Source organism: Amphiprion ocellaris, chromosome 2 (assembly GCF_022539595.1).
Source record: "Amphiprion ocellaris isolate individual 3 ecotype Okinawa chromosome 2, ASM2253959v1, whole genome shotgun sequence".
NCBI lineage: Eukaryota > Metazoa > Chordata > Actinopteri > Pomacentridae > Amphiprion > Amphiprion ocellaris.
In genome coordinates this window covers 24,706,033-24,727,288 of record NC_072767.1, presented here as the reverse complement: position 1 = coordinate 24,727,288, position 21,256 = coordinate 24,706,033, and the positions used below count along the sequence as shown (strand labels likewise).

Below are 21,256 nucleotides of genomic sequence, written 5' to 3'. Positions count from 1 at the left end.
GGATGTATTTAAACAGGTGACATCGACTAAAAACCTGAACACCTTGATGGTGCACAGATGCTCCTAAAGTCTTACAGGCACTGAGCCTCTGGAGTCACTCTGGCTCAAGGAAGTATTTGCATCAGCAATATCCTCCAAAACTTCAATCCAAAGTAGGCACACACAGAGTATACTTGTTTAGGAACTCATAAACTTTCTACAATGTGTTAGCACCCCTGATCATTCAGTTGAAGGAAGGACAAGCAAGAAGTATTTTCACACTTACTCTCAGTCACGTTTCATAAACCACACATGCATTTTACTTCCATGTAAAAATCTCAAAGATGGGTACATTAAAGCCTGGAAAAAAACAACAACTATGTGAATAGTTACACACCAACAATGGGAGGTACGAATTTAGGCAAAGTTTCAAAAGTTTCAAGAGAATATGAAATCACCAATAAGAACAAAAGCAAACCAGCAATACAGTGAGTAATCAGTAAAGTGGTAACACTGCTTTTGAAACAAGTAATATATTACTATCGGAATCTAATGTTACAGAACACTGTGAAACATAATAGACAACTTAAACCTTCAACTGAAATACAGCAATTGTGCTTTCTGCTTATATCAGTTTCAGTAAACGTCTAATCTCAACAATCTTTTTTAAATAGTATTTTTGACATTCACTTTTCACACACCATCTGAATAAAAATATTTTTATAAGCTGACCAAACAAAATATCCATAGTTGAAATGATCTGTGCCTATTTTCACAATGATGTTTATATGGGCAGTCTAACCTTTGCTCTTCTGCCAGGTTTGACCAGAATTCATATGACAGACAAGGATGAACAGGGATTACTAATAATGTGAAACTGAAGCTATTGCTCACCATCATTTTTACACAGATTTGTAAAATTCAAGTTAACAACTAATAATTTCCAGATTTTGGCTCTATGTTCAATTCCATCTTGACAATACGAAAACAAATTCCATTCCATGGCCTGTGATTTTAAAATATCTCCAGAGTCATAATAAAGGACAGTATTATCTGCATAAATAGGTACTGTATTTTCCGCACCATAAGGCGCACCGGATTGTAAGGCGCAGTCTCAATTACGGGGTCTATTTCTGTACTTAAGCCTTACATAAGGCGCACCGTATTATTCGGCGCATGCTAAAACAAGGTAACGGAAGCAAAACAGTGAGTTTGTTTGAACTTTATTCTACTAAGTATTTAAAAATACACTCACATTATTTTTTGATCAATCTTTTGTCACAAATCCATCGAAGTCCTCATCTTCTGTATCTGAATTGAATAGCTGGGCAATTTCGCCATCAAACATGCCGGGTTCCCTCTTGTCATTGTCGGAGTCAGTCTCGTTGCCGGGTGGCTGTTCAGCAATGATGCCGGCTTTTGCGAAAGCTCGGACGACAGTCAAAGCAGATACCTTAGCCCAGACATCCACAATCCATTCACATATGGTGGCGTAACTCGCCTGGCGCTGCCTCCCAGTCTTAGTAAAGGTGTGTTCGCCGTCTCACATCCATCGCTTCCACGACGCTCACAACTTCACTTTGAACGCCCTGTTTACACCAATGTCCAGCGGTTGGAGTTCTTTTGTTAATCCTCCTGGAATGATGGCAAGCTCCAAATTCATTTGCTTCACTTGGTTTTTCACAGTAGCGGTGATATGGGTGCAGATTTTGGAACTCAGTGCACACATAAAGTGCACTGGGTTAAAAGGCGCACCGTCGAATTTTGAGAAAATTAAAGGCTTTTAAGAGCGCCTTATAGTACGGAAAATACAGTATATAGAATATAATCACTCCTACGATGAAATGGAAATAGTACTGGAAGTGCTTGAAAAATTTTAAGAAAGCATATAATTTTAGTTAAACCGCTTCTACTTTGGGCATCTCTAGCAGTCTGTTATCAATGTCTGATGTTTTTGAAATCCATTTTTCTACTGTTACCATGAACATTCAAGGGTTCCTCACAAAATATTGAGCTAAATACTTTGAGAATGTGACACACGAGCATCTGGGCAAAGTGTACATGTGCTTAAAGGGCATATTGTCCTACAAATTCGAAGCATTTCATGAGAACAATTGCCAGAATGATTACTTTTATCTACTGTAACATAATGTCTAAAAAACAAAACAGTACATCTAGAAAGTGCCATCACTGATACTGCAGAGTACAGAGTATGTAATAACATAACAAGATAAAATCCTTATAGATTATTGGTGAAATCATCCAACTTATCCTGGTCACAGTCCATTAAAAACTCAGTGGAAACAGTCAAACATGAACTGTGACCCTGGTGACACCACTTAGTTTGTGGCAACTAAGTCCAGCTAATCATGGAGGAGGCGGCTCCGGCTTTAAAGCAGATTTGGCGGTCACATTAGATTTCTCTGTCTCTTCTGTTTCATCAGAGCCCAGGCTGCTCTTGAGTGAAGCTCGTGTGAACCTGCGGACAGTCTCGCCGAAAGATGGGTACAGGCTCATGACGGAGCCCCGGGACCAGTCGAGGCGGGGGTAGACTCTCTTAAAAACTGCCCTGCGAAACAAAATGTAGACCCATGGGTCTAGGATCTGGTTCCAGGTGGCAAAGCGCAGCCACAGCAGTAGGTATTTGATCCGGAGAGGCCCTCCAGACAGCACAGTTTTAGCGATAAAGACCTGGTTGTAGAGGACAGGTTGAGGGATAAGATAGAGACAGGATTAAGACAAGAATAACCAAAGAATAACCAAAAGAGAGGAAATAAAGGGAAGACAGTAGTGGGTAAGGAATGAGGTGGTTAAAGGGAGACAGTAAGAAGACGAAAATCAAATGGGACAGCAAATTACAGTTTAAATGTGTGAAAAGAAGAGATTAGAAAAAGGGAATGAGAGAAGGAAGGTGAAATTAGTTAATACTGCAAATGCAAATGGACACTCACTATGTGTTAAGTCCACTAAGGGATGACAGGACTAATTTTGCCATGACCCTCCTGAGGCAATGGCTGCTGTAAAACAATTATCCCCTCTGCTTTAGTTAAGCTGCAGCATTTTATGTGAGGCATAGCCTTATTAGCATTACCAAAACAGTCTCCTGTGAGGGCAAAACATGCTAACAAGCTCCTTTAGGAATGGCAAATTGGCTTAGTGTTGCTTATAGTTCCTATTCAGAATTCAGCTTGTGTCACAATTCTGTTCTCCTGTGGTTTACATCCAAGCAGTGGAGGAAAATAGTTCCCTAAATCCACTTCAAAATGTTAAAAAGTGTTGCAAAGTCTTGGCTCTTGAAGTGTAAACCACTGTTTTTGTTAGGACAAACTCAAACATCTAAGACCCACAGTTTTGCAGAGTGTCAGTTAGCTTACTCAGTGGTTGAAGAGTGGCATTCACGATGTTGTTTACTGGGACTATTTCAAGCTCTGAGCATCAAACAGGCCTGACTCTAGAGCTAGGCTACATTTTTCTGGAGCACAGTTTTTACTGAGCATCAACCACTTTCTAGATGTTTACCTCTCATTGGTAACAGTTTCTGCAGCTCTGCTATAAAGACGTGCTTGAGCAACTAAATAAAACTATAGTCTGCAAATTGTCAAGCTATTGTGGTTTGGATGAGAAACCATCTGGTATGTTTCAGGAAATGAAAGAATGTGCAAGGGCAATAAACAGCCATGACAAGGAATTAAACTGCTTGAGTGAAATGTTTATTAACTGACTTGGAATGAAATGAAGGATACGTAGCAGAAAAACAAAGACGGGGCATGGGCTGCATTGAAGCAAGCTCCTACTGTAGTTTTTTATGAGCTTATGAGTAATGGTTTTGAAGCTGCAAGGCATAGAGTAAACTGCAGTTTTAAAAATGAGTCTCTTGCTAAGTGGCTTTAGCAGATGCTTTGGACATGCTGATGTAGCTGGACAAAGGACAGGTCAGACTTAAAGTATGACGGGAGTGAGTAGTGACTAATGGTAAGCTGTGCCATTATTACAAAATGTGGACGATTGCATTTTACTCTTTACTCGCCTTAGTCGGGACACTTGACACATGATGTATATCCAGGGGTCAAGTATCTGATTCCAGGTAGCCATTCGTATGTAGAACAAAAGCATTTCAGGTGTTACTGAAGCTGCAGTCACCACGCTCATCAGAATATTAATCTGTGCAGGGCGTCACACAACTAAGGTTAGACAGGACCGCAGAAAAACATGTGTTCCAGCTAGGGACTTAAATATTTGATTATTTCTTACTCTATTTCTTACTTGGATATGCTCAGTTTCAAGCCCCTATGGTTGTGACTGACTTACAGACTTTAGAGGACTTCCAGTAGAGGTACCAAAAACAACAGTCTGGTACCTTCTATAACAAATCCACTGAAAGTATTGTCTCCTTCACATACAAATTTTTAAAAAATGATGCAGAATCATTTGAAAACACTTAAAATAACACTACACATAGGGGCTTTAAACTTCTCTTTTGCGTTTACCACAGACTCATACAGCTTAACATCTGAAAAAAAAAACATTGAACAAACAATGGTTTGATCAGTGCTTTACACCAAATCAACAATAGTCAGCAATGCTCAACTAGCTTGATTTACAGAAAAAAAAAGAGTTTTATCTTTTTTACACCTTGACAATATGGTACCATTGTACCTAAAGCCATTGCTGAGATTTTGGAACTCTGCTCAAGAAACAGTCAAAAAACCCAAGCAGTCAAACAATCATGAAGGTTGTAAGGATGGTTACCACTGTGTAGTCCAATTGTAGATCATTTTTACAGCAGAGGTTAGCTTCCAACCTATATGATTGTTAGACCACATGCATTTGGTTCCCAATTTGACCTTTCTTAAGTGATGTTTGATATGTAGTAGTGGCAATGGCGTAGCTTTCCTTTAAAGGTACTCTTTCAATTATGCTCTGGAGCTGAACTGTTTCATTTCAGGTCAGGCATTAAATGACTCTTTGATCCAGGGCAAGAGCAGAAAGGCTGTCAGAACAGCTAGTCAGGAAGCTTTGTTGCTAAGAAGAAATGAAGCATAGAGAGCGAAGCCGAGAAAAGGAGCTTAGAATCTTGTGATGCTTCCTTAAGGTTCAAACATTTGAAGAGCAACACTAATAACAAAATGAGTTGGATAGCTCATGTCATGGTGAGTGATTTCATATACACAACTAGTCAAAAGTTTGGACACACCTTCTCATTCAATGCTTTTTATTTATTTGTATTGTTTTCTACATTGTAGATTAATACTGAAGATTAACATTCAACTTTTTTGTTTGCAACACAATTCCATATGTGTTCTTTTATAGTTTTGATGTCTTCAGTATTAATCCACAATGCACAAAATAATTAAATAAAAACCACTGAATGGGAAAGTGTGTCCAAACTTTTGACTGCTAGTGTATGTCCTTTTTTCAAACCTTTTTTCACATAGCAACTGGTGGACACTGTAAAATATTACGAATGTGTGAATAAGTATTATTTTTAACCTCAATTAATTACTTCATGAGTGGTGTTGCTATGTGGTCAGTTTTCCTTACAGTTTAGCATATCAAGATAAACATTTTCTACGTTCTGTTTTACTCAAATATTTCATAAATGACAAAAAAAAGTAGAGTGTGGCGTGTAAAGAGTACATACGCTGCTAAAAAGAATCTAAAGATGCACGTACTGAAGGATGGAATGAACAGATATTCGCCTTCTGTCTTCGACAGAATAAGGCACACTCTTCTATTGCTCTTATCACCACACAACACACGCTGCAGCAGACCACATACTACAGTTACAGAGGCCCACAAACATTTACACGGGTTGAAGCAGGGCCAAAGACCTTCCTGTGGAGGCCAATAGCACTTTAACAAGACCAGAATGCTCCATTTATTTTACAACTATGTGTCAGTTCACTGAGTGGGTCCTCGCCATATAAATTTGTTCTGTATGAGATTTACATTTGGAAAAAGGCTTTGCAGTTTAAGATAGGCCAAAAGATAACCACTGTATAGAAATTATTCACATGCAGAGATAATGAAATTGCTTCAGTGACTGAATTCAGCCTCACTGAGTCTGTGTTATCCTTAAAGTTGCTGTAGGCCAGATTTATATCGAGAATGGCATTCAATTTAAGTAGTACTAAAATATCAAATGATGTACCATCCACAGTGACTAATTTATCATATTTGCCCTCAGTAAATGTGTGTTTATAATACTGTTAAACGAGAAAAATGCAAGAGAGAAGTAGCAGATTAAAACCTGAGTAAAAGTGACTCCTAGCATTAAATGGGCAGTCGAGTGAAAACTTGACTCTAAAGGACTGATGTAAATTTATCCTCCATTATCTTCAATTGAGGGCTGCAGAGGGACTTGGTTAGCACTTTTGCCTTGCAGCTAGAAGGTCCCCGCCTTTCCGGGATCTTTCTGCTTGGAGTTTGCATGTTCTCCCTGTGTATGTGTGGGTTTTCTCTGGGTACTCTAGCTTTCTCCCACAGTCCAAGAACATGCTGAGGTTAATTGGTGATTCTAAATTTGTCGTAGCCTCACCCACCCCGCGACCCTAATGAGGATTAAGCAGTGTATAGTTAATGGATGGTTGGATGGATCTTCAATCGAAGTGCACAATTTAGTGGGCGTGGTAAAGTTCTTGGAAGCTACAACAAATCAATCTTACTGTTACTTACTGCTTAACACACAAGTGAAATTACCAAGAGCAGCTCAATATTTGATTTTAATTCCTGCATTTTCCAATAAAACTAGACCTAAAGATATGAATGCACACACATTTTTACATAGAGTCTACTTCTTTGAAAAAACTCACCAAGAGCGGACACCAGCAAACAGAAGCGATGATCATGATCAGGATAAGCTGCACCATCATCTCCACTTCATGGTCACGTCGTCGCTGGGTCCTGTCCTGTCCACAGCACACCTTGATCAGGGTCACTACGCTCACTGTGTTCAGCAAAAAGGACACAGCGATGCAAACCAGTCCAACCAGAGAGAAGATCAGGGAGAAAGCCATGTCCTTTCCCTCTGAGCTGATGTTGAAAAAGCACCAGGAGCCCGGCATCTGTATATGGTAGCTTCCGAGGCCCGTTAGGGGCAGCAAAGCTATGCAGCCAGCAATCAACCACACCATCAGCACCATGGAAACCGTCCGGCTCTTTGGCATGCTGGTGGAGCGTGCAAATGGATGGTTGATACCAATGAAGCGCTCCACGGCCATGGTGGCACTGAGCAGCAGTGGGCACAGTCCGTAGAAGACCATTGACATACCCATGAAGTTGCAGAAATGGCAGTTCGGGTCTATCTGGCGCCAATTAAAATGTGTAACATAGAAGGAGACCACAATGGAGCCTGTGACCAGGAGACCCATGAAGTCAGTAACCACAAGACCGCCCAGGAAGATCAGGAAGAAGGAGCGTGAGCGACTACATGTCCGCTGGAAGGATTTGAAGAGAACAATAAAGGCAATGAGATTGGAAGGGAGACCTAAAGCCATGAAGATGGCTGAGAAGTAGATTGAGGTGACACTGGGGTTGAAATTGAATGGAGGGCTTTTGATGGAGTAGCAGACTGGGGTGTTGTTGGCGACTGGAAGGTCTGAGGCATTCATGGTGGTTGGCTGGTGTGGAGTTGTTGATTTTAGATGACTTAGAGATCCACAGAATAAACAAGTGAGAGGTATTTCATTTCTCCCTTTGACCTGAATAAAAAGAGAGAAGTCACACCTTAAGACATTCTCCATAAAGGGGCATTTGGCTCGTAGAAAAGCAGACAACACTTAAAAAAAATGCACTGAATCATACAATACTGACGAAATGAGCAAGTGCAACACAAAATAACTGTCAATCTTTTGTAGAGTTGGGCTAGTTTTGTTGCATTTTAAGTCTATGTGTTTATTCTTGTGCACCCAATGCTAAATGGTGCTCTTTACTGTGATTGAATGTGTTGCAAAACTGAGGGTCCTGAGAATTGGCTAGGAGCCAATCAGCCATCCATTTTCTATGCATGCTCATTTCTATTTAGAGGCATATGTTGCAGGGCTGATGTCTCAGTGCACACTGGGAAAAATGTAAAATGAAAGGAATCACCCTGGATAGGTTGGCAGTCAATCACAGCCAACAGATTACAAGAGCAGTTATGCTTTATTAACATTTGTTAATTTTCATATTTGCTATAGTTTTTATTGGTTTTTATGACAGAGTTGTATTGTTACAACAAAGTATGATAATGTAAGAATTAAGAAGTATTATTTAAGCCACATTATCTAGAAGTAAGCTAAGTGAGCAAACTCAAAATGTTGGCAACATTTTCTTATTGTAACCCAATCTCAATAAGTGCAATATTACTGGTACCAATAAGAATGATTGCTTACTCTATGAAAAGAAGGCCATGGGTTTAAAAAAACAAAAACAAAACAGAATTATCCTTTAAAACAATATTTTACTCTAAAAGCATTTTTCAGGTGGCTGGAAAAAACATACAAAGTCAGTGTAACAGCACAGATGCAGCATGTACAGCACATAACACCCACACAAGACCCATGCAGACAGTGACAGCATGGGAGAGAGAGGGAGTGAGTGACACAGAAACTGAAATAGACAGAAAGTAGGAGAGCTGGCATATCCTGGCAGGAAGCACAGCAATGAGAGTGGTAGTGACAGAAACACTAACAGGAAATCAACACTTAGTGTCATAATCAGTCTGCGATGTTGTCCCTAGTGGGCTGTACTCAATATGGCCTGTCACAATCAAATTGCATGAGACTGGCTTCAAGGAAAGCGGCAACCTAAGACACTAGGCTGGAATGTGAGGTAAAACCCAGTACCAGAAATAAATAATCAGGATTTTTCCTAACCAAAATACTTGTTTCATAGGATATCATGTGGATATTGATATCATATCAAAAAAGAGAACAAAATAAATAGAAAATACAAAAATCCCACAATATTACTCCTCAAAAATAAACTCAATTCAAATTAACCCACTGAGGGATTTCCCAGAAATTTTGAAAACTGAACTCACCGGCTCTACTGATGCTGTCTTTGTGCATTATTTAAAAACAACTCAGAGTATCCTGTAAAATTCCATGTTTCCACCAACGGTCATAGAAAGTAACAACTCAGATTACATCAGATTGTGTGTGTAGCTTCCTGTGAGCATCCTCAGTGAGTGTAAGGTGTGTGCACTGCAAGTGTTACTATGTGTGTGTAGTTGCAATGTTTTCCAAGACAAGATTATTACAATTACTGTTTACGTTCCAATGATTTATGCTTATTAAACATGCCAAAGGTTCTTTCTGAATTTGGGAAACACTGTTTTAAGTACTCTGCACCTGTTGCAGAAGGCACTGAACCTGAAGGAACTCATCACCATCGGAACTTTTAAAAACTGTATGAAAGATCTTGCAGCAGCTACTTATCACACTTGCTGTTTTAATGTAAATTCTTAATCCTGTGCTTTTATCTAGCATGTATTTTATTTATTTTGTTGTGTGAGTTGGTGTTGTCTGTTTTTAATTGTTGCAATTTAAATGTTTCTCAGGCTGCTGTCTTGGCCAGGCTTCCCTTGAAAAAGAGGTCATTGTATCTCAACGGGACCGACCAGGTTAAATAAAGGATAAATAATAATAATAAAAAGATGCATCTATAAGGAAGAAGGGAATTTGGTAATCATCAGCAAATGCAGCAACGACAACTAATGGGGGTGCTACAGAGAATTCCGTTTATCCTACTAAGGGAAGTAAACAAATACGGGATACTGCTTCCATTTTTTTTTCGTGTGCTGTTAGTGACATACTGTAAATATCTGCACTGAAAGTTGTGCTAGACAACTATTCAGACTTTTATTTCAATACCCAGAAACTGTGTCATGAAAATGCACATGCAGGACTTTACTGTTCATATGAAAATGTTGCCACTTAACTATGTTTTCCTGTAGCCTATTGTGAACCCAAAACAGAGTACACTTGACTGCACAGATCATTTAACAGTATGAATAACAGGATTAGTGGCTCGAACTAAAATGCAGGAACACGTCCGAAGGAGTCAAGTTGCTTCTTTTACTCTAACACTCATATTTTTCTAGAATCAGTGTGAAACAAACAAAAAAAAACAAAACCCATTCATTTTAAGTGGTCTAACTTCTGGCCCAATGCACCATGATGTGTGGAACATAATGGTACATGGCAGAATTGTACAGTTTCACATGCCTGATGGAGCACACACTGGGTGCTTGTTGGGTAAAAGCTAAACATTTGACTGTTGGACCCAGAAAAACACCAAACAGGTTTTTCGTCTGAGCCAATCTTGAATTTTCATCTCCGAAGTAAGAAACAACACATTTACTAGCAGCAGGAGAACGTCTCTAGGTCCTAAAAAGTCTTTAGAACAGCTTTCAGGCTGTGCTCCTGTAAACAAAGATTAAAGCACTTTTCAGACAGGACTCTTTATGAGAGCTTCATATGTGCCTGAACTACTGAAAATGCTCCAACTTCTTTGGAATGTAGTGAAGCCAGATTGAGAAATCCTGTTAAATCTACTAATTACTTTTAACTTTGGACACACAAAATGATGATACATGGAACATTTAAATTACAGTCGAATTTAGATTTGCATGAGAGCAGTGTTTTTTTGTTTTTTGTTTTTTTTTGGGGGGGGGGTGTATTAGATGAATGTTAATGCTGGACTACTTTTATGTCTTATTGTGAAATTACACACAGATTCATAACTAGATGAGATTTTTGACAAAAGTGAAATTTTTTGGGAATCACCTGAAATCCAACCCAATCCAAACCATGATTTGAGTCCTTTAGGATACGTAATTTTTTAAAAACTATTTTACGAGAAATAGATTTGTTCTCTATTAATATCCATTAAGAATAACTTTCTTGCTGTCTATATCCATTCTGGTTTATGGATACACTATATACATGCTCAGTCTACATTTTTTAAAACATTCATTAATTCCCCTGAAAGCTATGGTAAAACATTTAGTCATTTTTTTATTTTCAAAAAGCACAAAATTAAAGATATGAAAATTCAGACAAACCTTTGCATTGCTTGCTAAAAGCTAACTACCATATTATCAATTCTGAGACGGATGATGCTTGGCGCCAGCACTTGTATGACCTTGCCAACCAATTTTCTTATAAACTGCAAAGTGAATGTGCTTTGGTTTTGGTTTTGATTTTGTGTTTGAAAAATGAAAGATATTTGGAAATGTCCACACAGGTATTTCTGATATGTGAATCGTGATTGATAAAATTGATTGACTATCCTGATATAAATCAGCAGATAAAACACTGATAAAAATAATTGATCATTCCAGCCCTTCTGGTGTGTTTTTACTGCAGTGAAACAGCCTTTTACCCTTTTCTTCAGCTTTTCCTCCTGGAATCACTGAGTCTTGTACTTGCAGTTAATGGGTTGATTTGCTGTCAGTCAGTTTCATTTTGTGTGAACAGCGTAGGAAGGGCTGACTGGGCTTCTACAGTATATCGAAATCAAATTTTTAGTATCAAACAGTACAAAGAAAGAGAGGAGAGTTATTTGGCTGAAGAGACAAAAAAGTTTTTTGTTTTCTCTTTCCCGCTTTTAAAAATCTGACATTTAAACTGTCAGTAAGTCTGAAAAGGCTGTTTCTGATACTGAGCAGCTAATTAAATTCTTCAGAAGATTGTGGAGTTGGTCCTTAACTTGATCTGCATAAAATGCTCAAAAGGACAGTTTGAGTAGGGTGTGGGTGATGTGCTGTAGTGTGCTGCTGAGTTTCAGAACTGAGGAAGCATCTTCTAAAGCTGTGTGAAGATGGGATTCTGTATCATTTCCAAAAATCTTGCATCAGTGTCTGGCAAACACTGATCGCTGAGGGCTCAAGCTGTGTTTCATTTTAGCATGTGCACCATCAGTGGGAGCTGATTTCTTACTGTTGGCTAGTTTTGTTGTCACGCATCACCCACTGACACACAAACACAGGTAACAACTTGTTTCCACAGGAACACAAATTGGCACCATTTGAAGGATCGCTCTTTTAAATGGCGAAACATTGTTTTGGCATTACATTTTAGCTGTCCAAGTGTTTATCTACACCTCGTCCAAAACAAGGGAACATTTGCAATTGTCTGCAATGAAACAAAACTAAACCACTGCAGATAACAAAAATGCATTCTTCTACAGGTTGTGTCCTGTTTATCCTGAAATATTTTTAATAAATAATCAGAATGGTACAAGATAAGGATACATTAATACTACAGCTAAAGTCTAGTATCCCTATTCTTTAGCAGTACTCTTGCAGTTTAACTATACTGAATGACAGACAAAAAGTCGCTGTTGTCAAATGCGATATGTTTGAGGCATTAAAATATGTCTTACCACCACAGAAGTGCTTTCAAGGAATAAGTTGGCTCTCAGCTGGAAAGTTTTTACTACTCCATCATACCCATCCTTCTGCTCTTGTAACTTTAATACTGACAACAATAATCACAGGGTGAGGTGGAAAAGATGTCATAAACGGCAAGTCCCACCTGATGGAAAAAAGAAAAAGTCCAATATAACAGCCTGCTGTAAGCAGTCACCAAGGATCATGTCCCCTCTTCCAGCTGTGTCCTCTCCCACAGCAGCTCAGATACTCATCTATCCCCCTCCTTTCATGCTTCCTTTTGCTCAGTTTAGCCCTCCCCCCGGAAGACAAAGGGGGACGGACTCTGGGAAGACACTGCGCTGTATTTTATCCAGGAGAATGAACAGAAAGAGAGAAGAGTTGCAAACATCAGACTGGAGTTGCATTGTTCTCATGTTTGAGTTGAAATTGATGGATAATAAAAAATCTATGTATCAAAAATGTTTTATACTGAACTCAGATGAACAGCCACAGTGCTAAAAACGTTAAAAATGAACTTGGTTTTACAGCATAACGTCTGATGCTTTCCTACATGCAAGCCTGTATAGCAATCGTGATTTGAATGCAAATGAATGCTGCAAGGCATCAGAAAATGTCGAGTAATCAACATTATTTAAGACCACTGACTTTAAATTCTGGATTACACTTTCATTGCTCCACACAATGGAACAAAAATCTGGATTGCATCAGCAGATGCTGTAAAGTTTTAGTTTCAGGTTTTATATAGAAACTGGTCTATACATAGTTTAACTACAAAATAGCCTTTTGCAGACATACATATATAGTGCAGATGGCCACATCTGCCACATACTTTTGGCTAAGTGCAGGCCTGTGAGAAGAGGAGTGATTCCAGCTGAAGTTAATGAGGACAAACACTGGACAACAGCTATTTTCTTGTTCACAATTGTGTATTAAAATTGAGGAAAACAAACAGCATCTTCAGTCTGAGGAACATTTATCAGTAAGCTGCCTTAACCTTTGATGCATAACATGGATCAAAAGTGACCCAAATCCAATGGTAAATGGGTATCTCCTGACCCACACTGTGCATCAAAGGGTTAAACAAGTAGTTCTAAATAATGAGAAAAACACTTATGAGCTTATGTGCCAAGAGTTGGAACATATGAAAGAGAGCATTACAATATAGTGTTAGAGCAACGCAGACCATAAAAACCAAATCACAATGTGAGTCTCATCCAATTGGGACAACAAGAGATTTTCCAAAACGCACAGAAGAATGACAGTGATAGAGTGTGTTGTTGTCATCATCAGGCAGACATCACTGCAATTTCTTCGCCCATCACCACCACTGTGATCTTGCCTCTAGTTTGGGAAGCCTTTGGCCAATTTGAAGTGAGACGCCTGTAATCTTGGTGTAATCTCAGATACAGACTTGTCATTTTATGCTCTAGAAGCAAAAGAGGTGCAATCATTCTCACTTGAGGCTCATTGTCAAGATTTAGGTATTTCTGTGCCTCATGTGGCTTTTCCATAAATGTTTATCTAGTTAGAAAAAGTAAAAATGACATCTACACCTCCTCCCTCACCGAAAATGTCCGAATGATGAATGAAGATGCAGATATATTTAATATCAAATATTTAACTACTAGATGCAAAGGCTTTTCTATATAAAGGAAAGATCGTTCTCAGAGTACATGCAATGCACACTTCAGTTTTATCCCTTGTTTGTATTTTGACTATAAGACCAAGACTGGTTTCCAAACTGATGCCACAGATTGTGTTTACAGGTACATCCTTTAAACTGAGATTTTAGGTGAGCACAAAGAAACTTTCCACTTTCAGCAGCAGAATTGGAAAATAGCCTTCTAGCTTCAAACATACATCATTCTGTACATGGAATGTCAACCAAGCAAAAAATAATCGAAGCAGCAAAAATGACCAAAACACATTTCTGAGAGGACAGAGACTCTAAAGCTGTTTTTTGTCTGTACCACTGATGTGTGTTGCGGTCTTAGGAAAAGATCAGGTTTAGGATCAGGAATCAGGGACAAAGTATTCTAGTTCTGTCCTTAAAATTAAAACCAAAATTAGGGCTCATATTTGGGGCAGTGGGCACCAATATTCTTGACAATCCTGGGTTTAGATCTACAAATTTACATGATATTATTGCTTTGTAGCTTTATTCTTGTCAGTAAGGTACCAGATAAACAATTTGAATCAATAAACAAACATATGTACAGTAATCCAGTACAGTAAACCCGCATTGCATCCTTCTTCACATTGCATCACTTGAAACCTGCTAACTATACTTTCTATTTCTTGCCATTTATTCCTCACATATCTAGATTATTATTTCCGAGCTGTGCAATGAATATTTTACTATAAAAAATAATATAGTAAACTTTAAAATCCAAATCTCAGCCAACAACTAAGGTCACAACAAGATACAACACACAATCTGAAGCTGTGGAGTATCACACAGTGGATGCTTTAACTCTACCAAGCTACAGCCAGGCTTGACATCCCTTCATCTATTCTCTGTGTGGTAGAAGAAAGGGTTTGAGATAAGGAATGAAATGGTGGTTGTCGGAATAACTGCAATTTATTACACTTAAGTAATCCTTTGGGCTTTACACGCTGCGTGTGTGAGGAAACCCCTTTGGCAGAAAACAGCTGCACTGCAGAGTGAAGCCAAGATCTAAAACAAAATATTGAAGCAACCAGCGGACCAAACACAGCTTTTCTCCTAGTGTCACATACATGGATCTAATGTACTGGATAGCATCACCAGAAGACGTAACGTTTCAAAGATTGTGCTGAAAATGCTCTGTTTTCTCTGCATTTTGATTTTCCTTCCACAAAAAGCTGGAATGTATTACACCTAAATCACAATGTTTTCCTCAGTGGAAAAAATATTTAAAAGACTTATTTCATGTCGTAGTTTGTGGGAGGAAAACAGAGCTGTCCCAAACTATGATGTATGCATGCTCAAGTACTCTGCTTGGATTGGTTCATACACCCACAAATAAGGAAATTTGTAAATAGGCAAAACACTTTTCTAGTAGAAAAAAAAAAAAAACCCTTCAAAGTGAAATCAAGTTGCAGCGTGTTGACTTCTCACTCTCAGAGCCACTGTTTACATGCCTGGCTTGGGATAAAATCTCAGTGGTGCATTCTTTACTGTGCCTCCATTATGCCGCGTCCTTATCTCTGCACTCTGTCTGAACCAAGACAAAAAACGACACACAAGAAACAGAAGAATTATGTAGACGCCAACAAGACAGCCTGCAACGCTTCACTATTTGTAGTGATCTTTCTGACCACTGAAAACTACAAAACTCAAAAACACTGTTGTGCACTCAAGGATTATATGGCATTTAATCAAACAAATGTTTCTTCAGATAGGCTGAGAGTGCACGCTCATAAAGGCAATCGAGCATTTCTTCGTTCAGCGGATTTCTGTCAGCTGTGGTTTATACATGGTCACACTCACCAGTCAAAGCAAGGCACAAACCAAAGTATCTCCACAAAGTTTTTAGGAAACAAATTGCAAAATCTTACAAAAATCAAATAATCAGACCCAGGAGAGATGAAGATATGCCTCCTTTTTTATTTCTTAGTTTGTGCATCTGATTTCTTTCCTTAGCTCCTCATTTTGCAGCTTAGTCCCTCCAGGCAGTTGAAGAGTTGAGGAAGAGACATTAGGAGGGAGAAGGTGAGGCAACAGGCATTTAACAAAATGAGACATGCTCGCTTCGGAGCTGTCATTTTAAAATGATGCCAATTAAATATGACATGTGGCACAGCTGCATCATCTGTCCATGGCTTTATTATAACCTACAATCTCTGTCAGGCGGTTTTCACGACAACTTACAGTATGTATTTACTTTTAACACGAATCACAGCGTGGCCTAATGTGACAAGAACACACGGATGTCACACATTTTTATATTTTTATTGAACGCACACATGTCCTGTGAAGTGTAAAAGAGGTGAGGTACACTAGAGATTACTATGATAATAAAGCGTGATATAAATTTTATACACACATTTGTCAGTCCTTTTCCTGACAGGGTTTTTGCATTCCAGTTGAGTGTCATGCCTCTTTTATGTCACGGGTGCAGACGATGATGCAAAGTATACATCTGTGCTTCCTTATTCATAGCTCCTCTGGCAGTTCTCCTCTCTTCTTGAGATGCATTTCACAGTATCAGACATCCTTTATGATAGTGCACCAAGACTGGTTTCCTGGTCAAAGGCTGGAGGAGCTGAAATGATATGATCTTGTGAACAAAAGGGAGGCAAACTGTTTCTATATTCTTAACACCTTAGTGTTGCTGAATTTAAAGCAAAGCCATTCTTGTAAATTTTCTTTTAAAGTTAATTTAAGCCACAAGACAATATCTGACTGACCCCAGACTTCCACAAACTTTACACAGTTGCCAGACACAAAGCTGTAACTCACGACTCAGAGAAGAGCTTTCCTGAAACAGTTCCAAATAAAATCCTTATTTAGACTTAAAACTTTCCACGGTTGACTCCAAAATTACATTTTATTGAAGTGTTCACACAAAAAAGCCCCGGCTCTTAACAGACAGTTTCAGCCAATACCAGCTCGCCAAACTCACTGAACAAAGGAATATGAGCAGGGAGATCTGGGGAGCAGCAGGAACATCCACAATTTCCCAATGATGCTTCTTGCTATTGAGTGAAATAAACCGCTTGGTGACGCTAAGCAACTAGATACATCATCGGTGAGGAAAATGGGAACATTTTTACAAACTCAGCAGGCTATGCAATAAATCTCCTCGCTAGACTGAGGAGAGATGCAAGAAACTAGAAACTAGGGAGCATTTACTGGTAAAATAAAATATTAAACACTTGCTGTGAACAAACTGTGTATAGACCGCCTGTTATTTCATGAAAAGCCTTTTATCACCCATTAACTATAACTCAGCACTTCTTTTTTTGCATACAGTACATCTTTTTTATCTGTTTACCCTCCTTACTTTCTTCGCCTCCCGCTTCTCTCCCCGTCATCTCCGCAAAAACACACCACATTTCGACAGTCCTATTAAAATTTACATATCCATATATATTTTTACAAACAACCTTCATAAACGAACATTTAAATTCTCAACACTTTGCTGAGACTGTACTCATCTGTACACGTGTTGACCTAAACAGACAGACCCATTTGGGAGATACAAAGAACTTTAGAGCAGCTGGAGACTCATCTGAGACACCTTGAAGTAAATGCACTGTCTCCTGCAATCTAGCCACTTTGATCTCATCAAACTGACTTCATTACTCTCTCTTTGTCACTGTAACTGGAGTATTGGATCCATTGTTCAGCCACAGACCAGTCTGAAATTCTTATTAATGTTACACTTTAGTTTGCGTTCATCAGTCCTTATCATTCTCTATAAATTACATGCACTATAAATTAGCAGTCCTCCCATTGTTACCTGTGTAGATTATCAACTGTACTCAGACTCCCTCCATGTCTCCGTAAGCTCACGGTATCCAAGTAAATTATATTATATTCCACTCTGGCTAACCGCTTAAAAGGATTCTGGGTAATTTCCTCAACATTATGCACAATCAGGCCTGACCATAGTAGGAGAATTGGCACCCAGTCTCCTAACACAATTTGTTCCCTTCACTCTCAAACAAACACACTTATATATTCCCTGCCTGCTTTGCTTTCATTTTTGCTGACACAGATGCATTGTACATACATGCTGCTGACTGTGTGTATATAATATTTTATTCTCTGGTGATACTTTCCATTCCCTTTCTCATCACTGTAATGGAAAATTCATCAGTTCCACACAAATCAGATGCCATAAAATGCATTTAATATATCACATAGGAATCTAATATTTGTGTTTAAGAATAAATTCTTCAGCGTGATTAATAATACAAAAATTACAAAGCAACAGAGACATCAGCAAATCTGAGTAACTCATTGCCATTCCAACAATGCAACCACATCTGATACAGAATACACTACGAGCAGTAATTAGCAAATAAATTTAGGTAGTTCTTTTTTCCACCCGCCTTTATAACAATATCAAAAAATGAAATTAAAGGACATTTTAATGTAGTTAATGAACTATTCATTGGGCAGTTGAAGTATTTCAGGCAACCAAAACGAAACTTGAACAAACCACCTATGCATGTATTTAGCAACAGATTTGCATTAAAAATACTGCTCACATCTGCATTAAAAATATTGGGCATTTTTGTATAATCATTAACTAAACTTCTACAGGCTCACTTGACAGATTTTGACAACTGAAGAACACTCAATTGCATCATCTTTTGCCATTTAAATTTGCAAAGCTTCATGTTGTCATATCATCAAATTGAGCTTAATGTAAAGCTGACACAGAAAACAAAAGGTCCCAGTAAACAACAAAACTTAAAAGTTCAAAGAGAAATCGTGATTCAAATTAGGAGAAACACAAGTAATAAAGACACTGGCTAAAATGCACCTGACAAACACATGCAGGGAACATAAAGTCTTCACAGAGCAGCACAGACCACCTGACTGTGGCAAAACACTCAGGATGAATACAGAAGAGACAACGCCAATTGCACGGCTAAATGCATAATTGAGGAAAAAAAGAAAACAATCGAGACAATCACTAGTGTGGGAAAAACAAAAGATAAGGAAGTAAATCAAACCATGACCCACGATGAGCCACACTTGGAAACAAGAGAAAGACAAAAACAACACCTAAGAAGATGATGCACACACTACATGCAGGGAACATGCAAAAATGTCTTGTTTGAAGTCTCCACTTAGCCATTAGCCTCTCCTTTTTTGACAAAACATCAACACTAAAGTAATCTGAGTCATAACATTCCATAAAATCAACCTATATGCAGACGATGTGTCGGGGTTTTTTTGGCAAATCTAATACATCACAGTAAGAAGCCACTTTAACCACGACCAGCTTTTCTAAATTCTTAAATATCACAAGAAATGAATCACAGATTATAATATTACTCCAATACAACTGGCCTTCTTGCACTGGGACTGAAATTCTGTGACTTATTATCTGCAGGTAAGAGAAAATTCGAGTATTTAGACTTTACACGACATCATCCTTGATTCTTATGAAAGGCAGTCAAATACCCTTAGTATTTGACAGTGACTGATAATACATGCAGAACAACCCTGGTGTCCATGCCACCAGGGACACTCCATCTGTTGCCTACATAGGCTCCTGAATTCCCTCCACCTATTGATCTATCCATCACTTACACCTGCTTTATCCTGTAGATCGTCTCCACCGGGTACACCCCGGGCAGGCTGTCACTCCGTTGCAGGACTAACACGAAGAGACAGATAGCTATGTAAGCTCCCACGGCTAATTTAAATCACCGATTGACCTAACATGCATGTATTTAGACTGTGGGAGGAAACCACAGCAGCTGGAGAAAACCCACACCTAGACAGGAAGAACATGTCACCACAGAGCATGACATCAGCTGACAAACAGGTGCGACACCAGAACCTTATTGCATTTGTACCTCGTGATTGTAGAGATCAGGAAAACAATAGGAAAAAAAAAACAAATAAGGAGCAAACCAATCTCTATTCAGCAGTGCTGACTTACTGTAGAATATGTATTATCATGCCTTTTCCCTCTACCAATAACTGAATCACTCACTTTTTTTTTTGCAATTTCTGACTCCAACATTATGCCCCTTTTACTCAATTTTCCTGTCTTCAAAAAAAAAAAAAAAGAATTTCTATTTTGTTAACAGCAACTGAGACAAGGCCAGAGCCTAAGACTCTTGGTAATGTGGGTCATTGTGAATTTGTTTCTTCCTACGAAGCAACCAGCTGTAATTAGGAATGCTCAATGACTTTTGGCTAAACTAAATATAGAATAACACAGAAAACTTAAAAAAAAATAAAAAAGGCAAACACATCCATACAAATGCACAATCAATCTGCTCTCTATTTTTTTAGCTGACATGCAACCATCTAAGAACACCAGCCCAAAGCATGCTGTTTTGTTTTTAACTCTAACGAGCGATGTAGTGCGAAAGACACCGAGCGCTGAAGCTGCCGAAGAAAACAACAAACTGAACTTCACCTGAACTCAGCCAGAGGGTCATACCTGAGGCAAATGTCTCCACGGATGCCATGCCGACATGACAAAACTGTTTTGTTCTGTTCTTAAAAACTTGAAGCAAGGTGACGATACATTCCCCGAGAAGTGCCTGAGAGAGGTGTGAATGATTTTCTTTTTGGTCTCCTTGCAGACGCGAACACACCCTGAAAAACCGCCGAAAAAAGGTCTCCTCTCACTTCATTCCCATCCATCTCTGCAGACATGTTGGAACAGAAGTGGCCAATTACTCAAGGTGAAAAGTGTGACTCATTCTGGTTTTATATGTTGATGATGCCTTGTCTCAGTAAACTAGGAAGCTTCGCATATTCAGACATACAGTGTCTATCTCTGAATATGATTCATCAATGAAGTTGGCACACTGGCAGGTCACATGACTGCTTATGATAACAGATTGTGGGAATCAGATCTATAAAAATTGTTGTTGCACTTGTCGCAAGGTGTTTCCTTAACACATTTCAAATCAAGACTTTGCTGCTGACTCTGTCCTGAGCAGTTCATTACTTAGCTTTTCTACTGATTCTCTTGTCAGCTTCTCCAAACAGGGAGCCTGTGATCTACTGTTGGTAACACAAAAAAGTACCTCACACAGCCCCACTTCAAAGAAACCAAACCAGCCATTAAGTTAGAAGCAAATTGTGGTTAGAAACGCTTGAAATAACTTCACCAGGTTAATTCCAAAACCCCCAATGTTCCAATGAACAACAACTTTGAAGCGAAAAACACTTCCCCTTTGTGGCTGAATCAGTCAAACTTACCGTGGGTT

The 21,256-nt window shown here is 38.8% G+C and overlaps 1 protein-coding gene across 5 annotated transcripts; it reads right to left on the bottom strand.

Annotated features, from left to right (window-relative positions):
- Positions 1–271: 271 nt before the first annotated feature.
- tbxa2r (thromboxane A2 receptor) lies at positions 272–20,766 on the bottom strand. Of its 5 annotated transcripts, XM_055005136.1 has the most exons (4): positions 20,479–20,766; positions 6,792–7,679; positions 4,007–4,140; positions 2,434–2,670 (listed from the first exon to the last, which is right to left on the bottom strand). In XM_055005136.1, exons 1-4 carry the CDS (start codon positions 20,512–20,514, stop codon positions 2,577–2,579), a joined length of 1,152 nt encoding a protein of 383 aa, XP_054861111.1. In that variant the 5' UTR covers positions 20,515–20,766; the 3' UTR covers positions 2,434–2,576. The 5 variants fall into 5 exon arrangements, with proteins under 5 accessions (XP_035811879.1, XP_035811882.1, XP_023143417.1 ...); XM_035955986.2 differs by lacking the exon at positions 4,007–4,140 and having other exon boundaries at positions 272–2,670; positions 20,479–20,749; XM_035955989.2 differs by lacking the exon at positions 4,007–4,140 and having other exon boundaries at positions 272–2,670; positions 20,455–20,747.
- Positions 20,767–21,256: the final 490 nt, after the last annotated feature.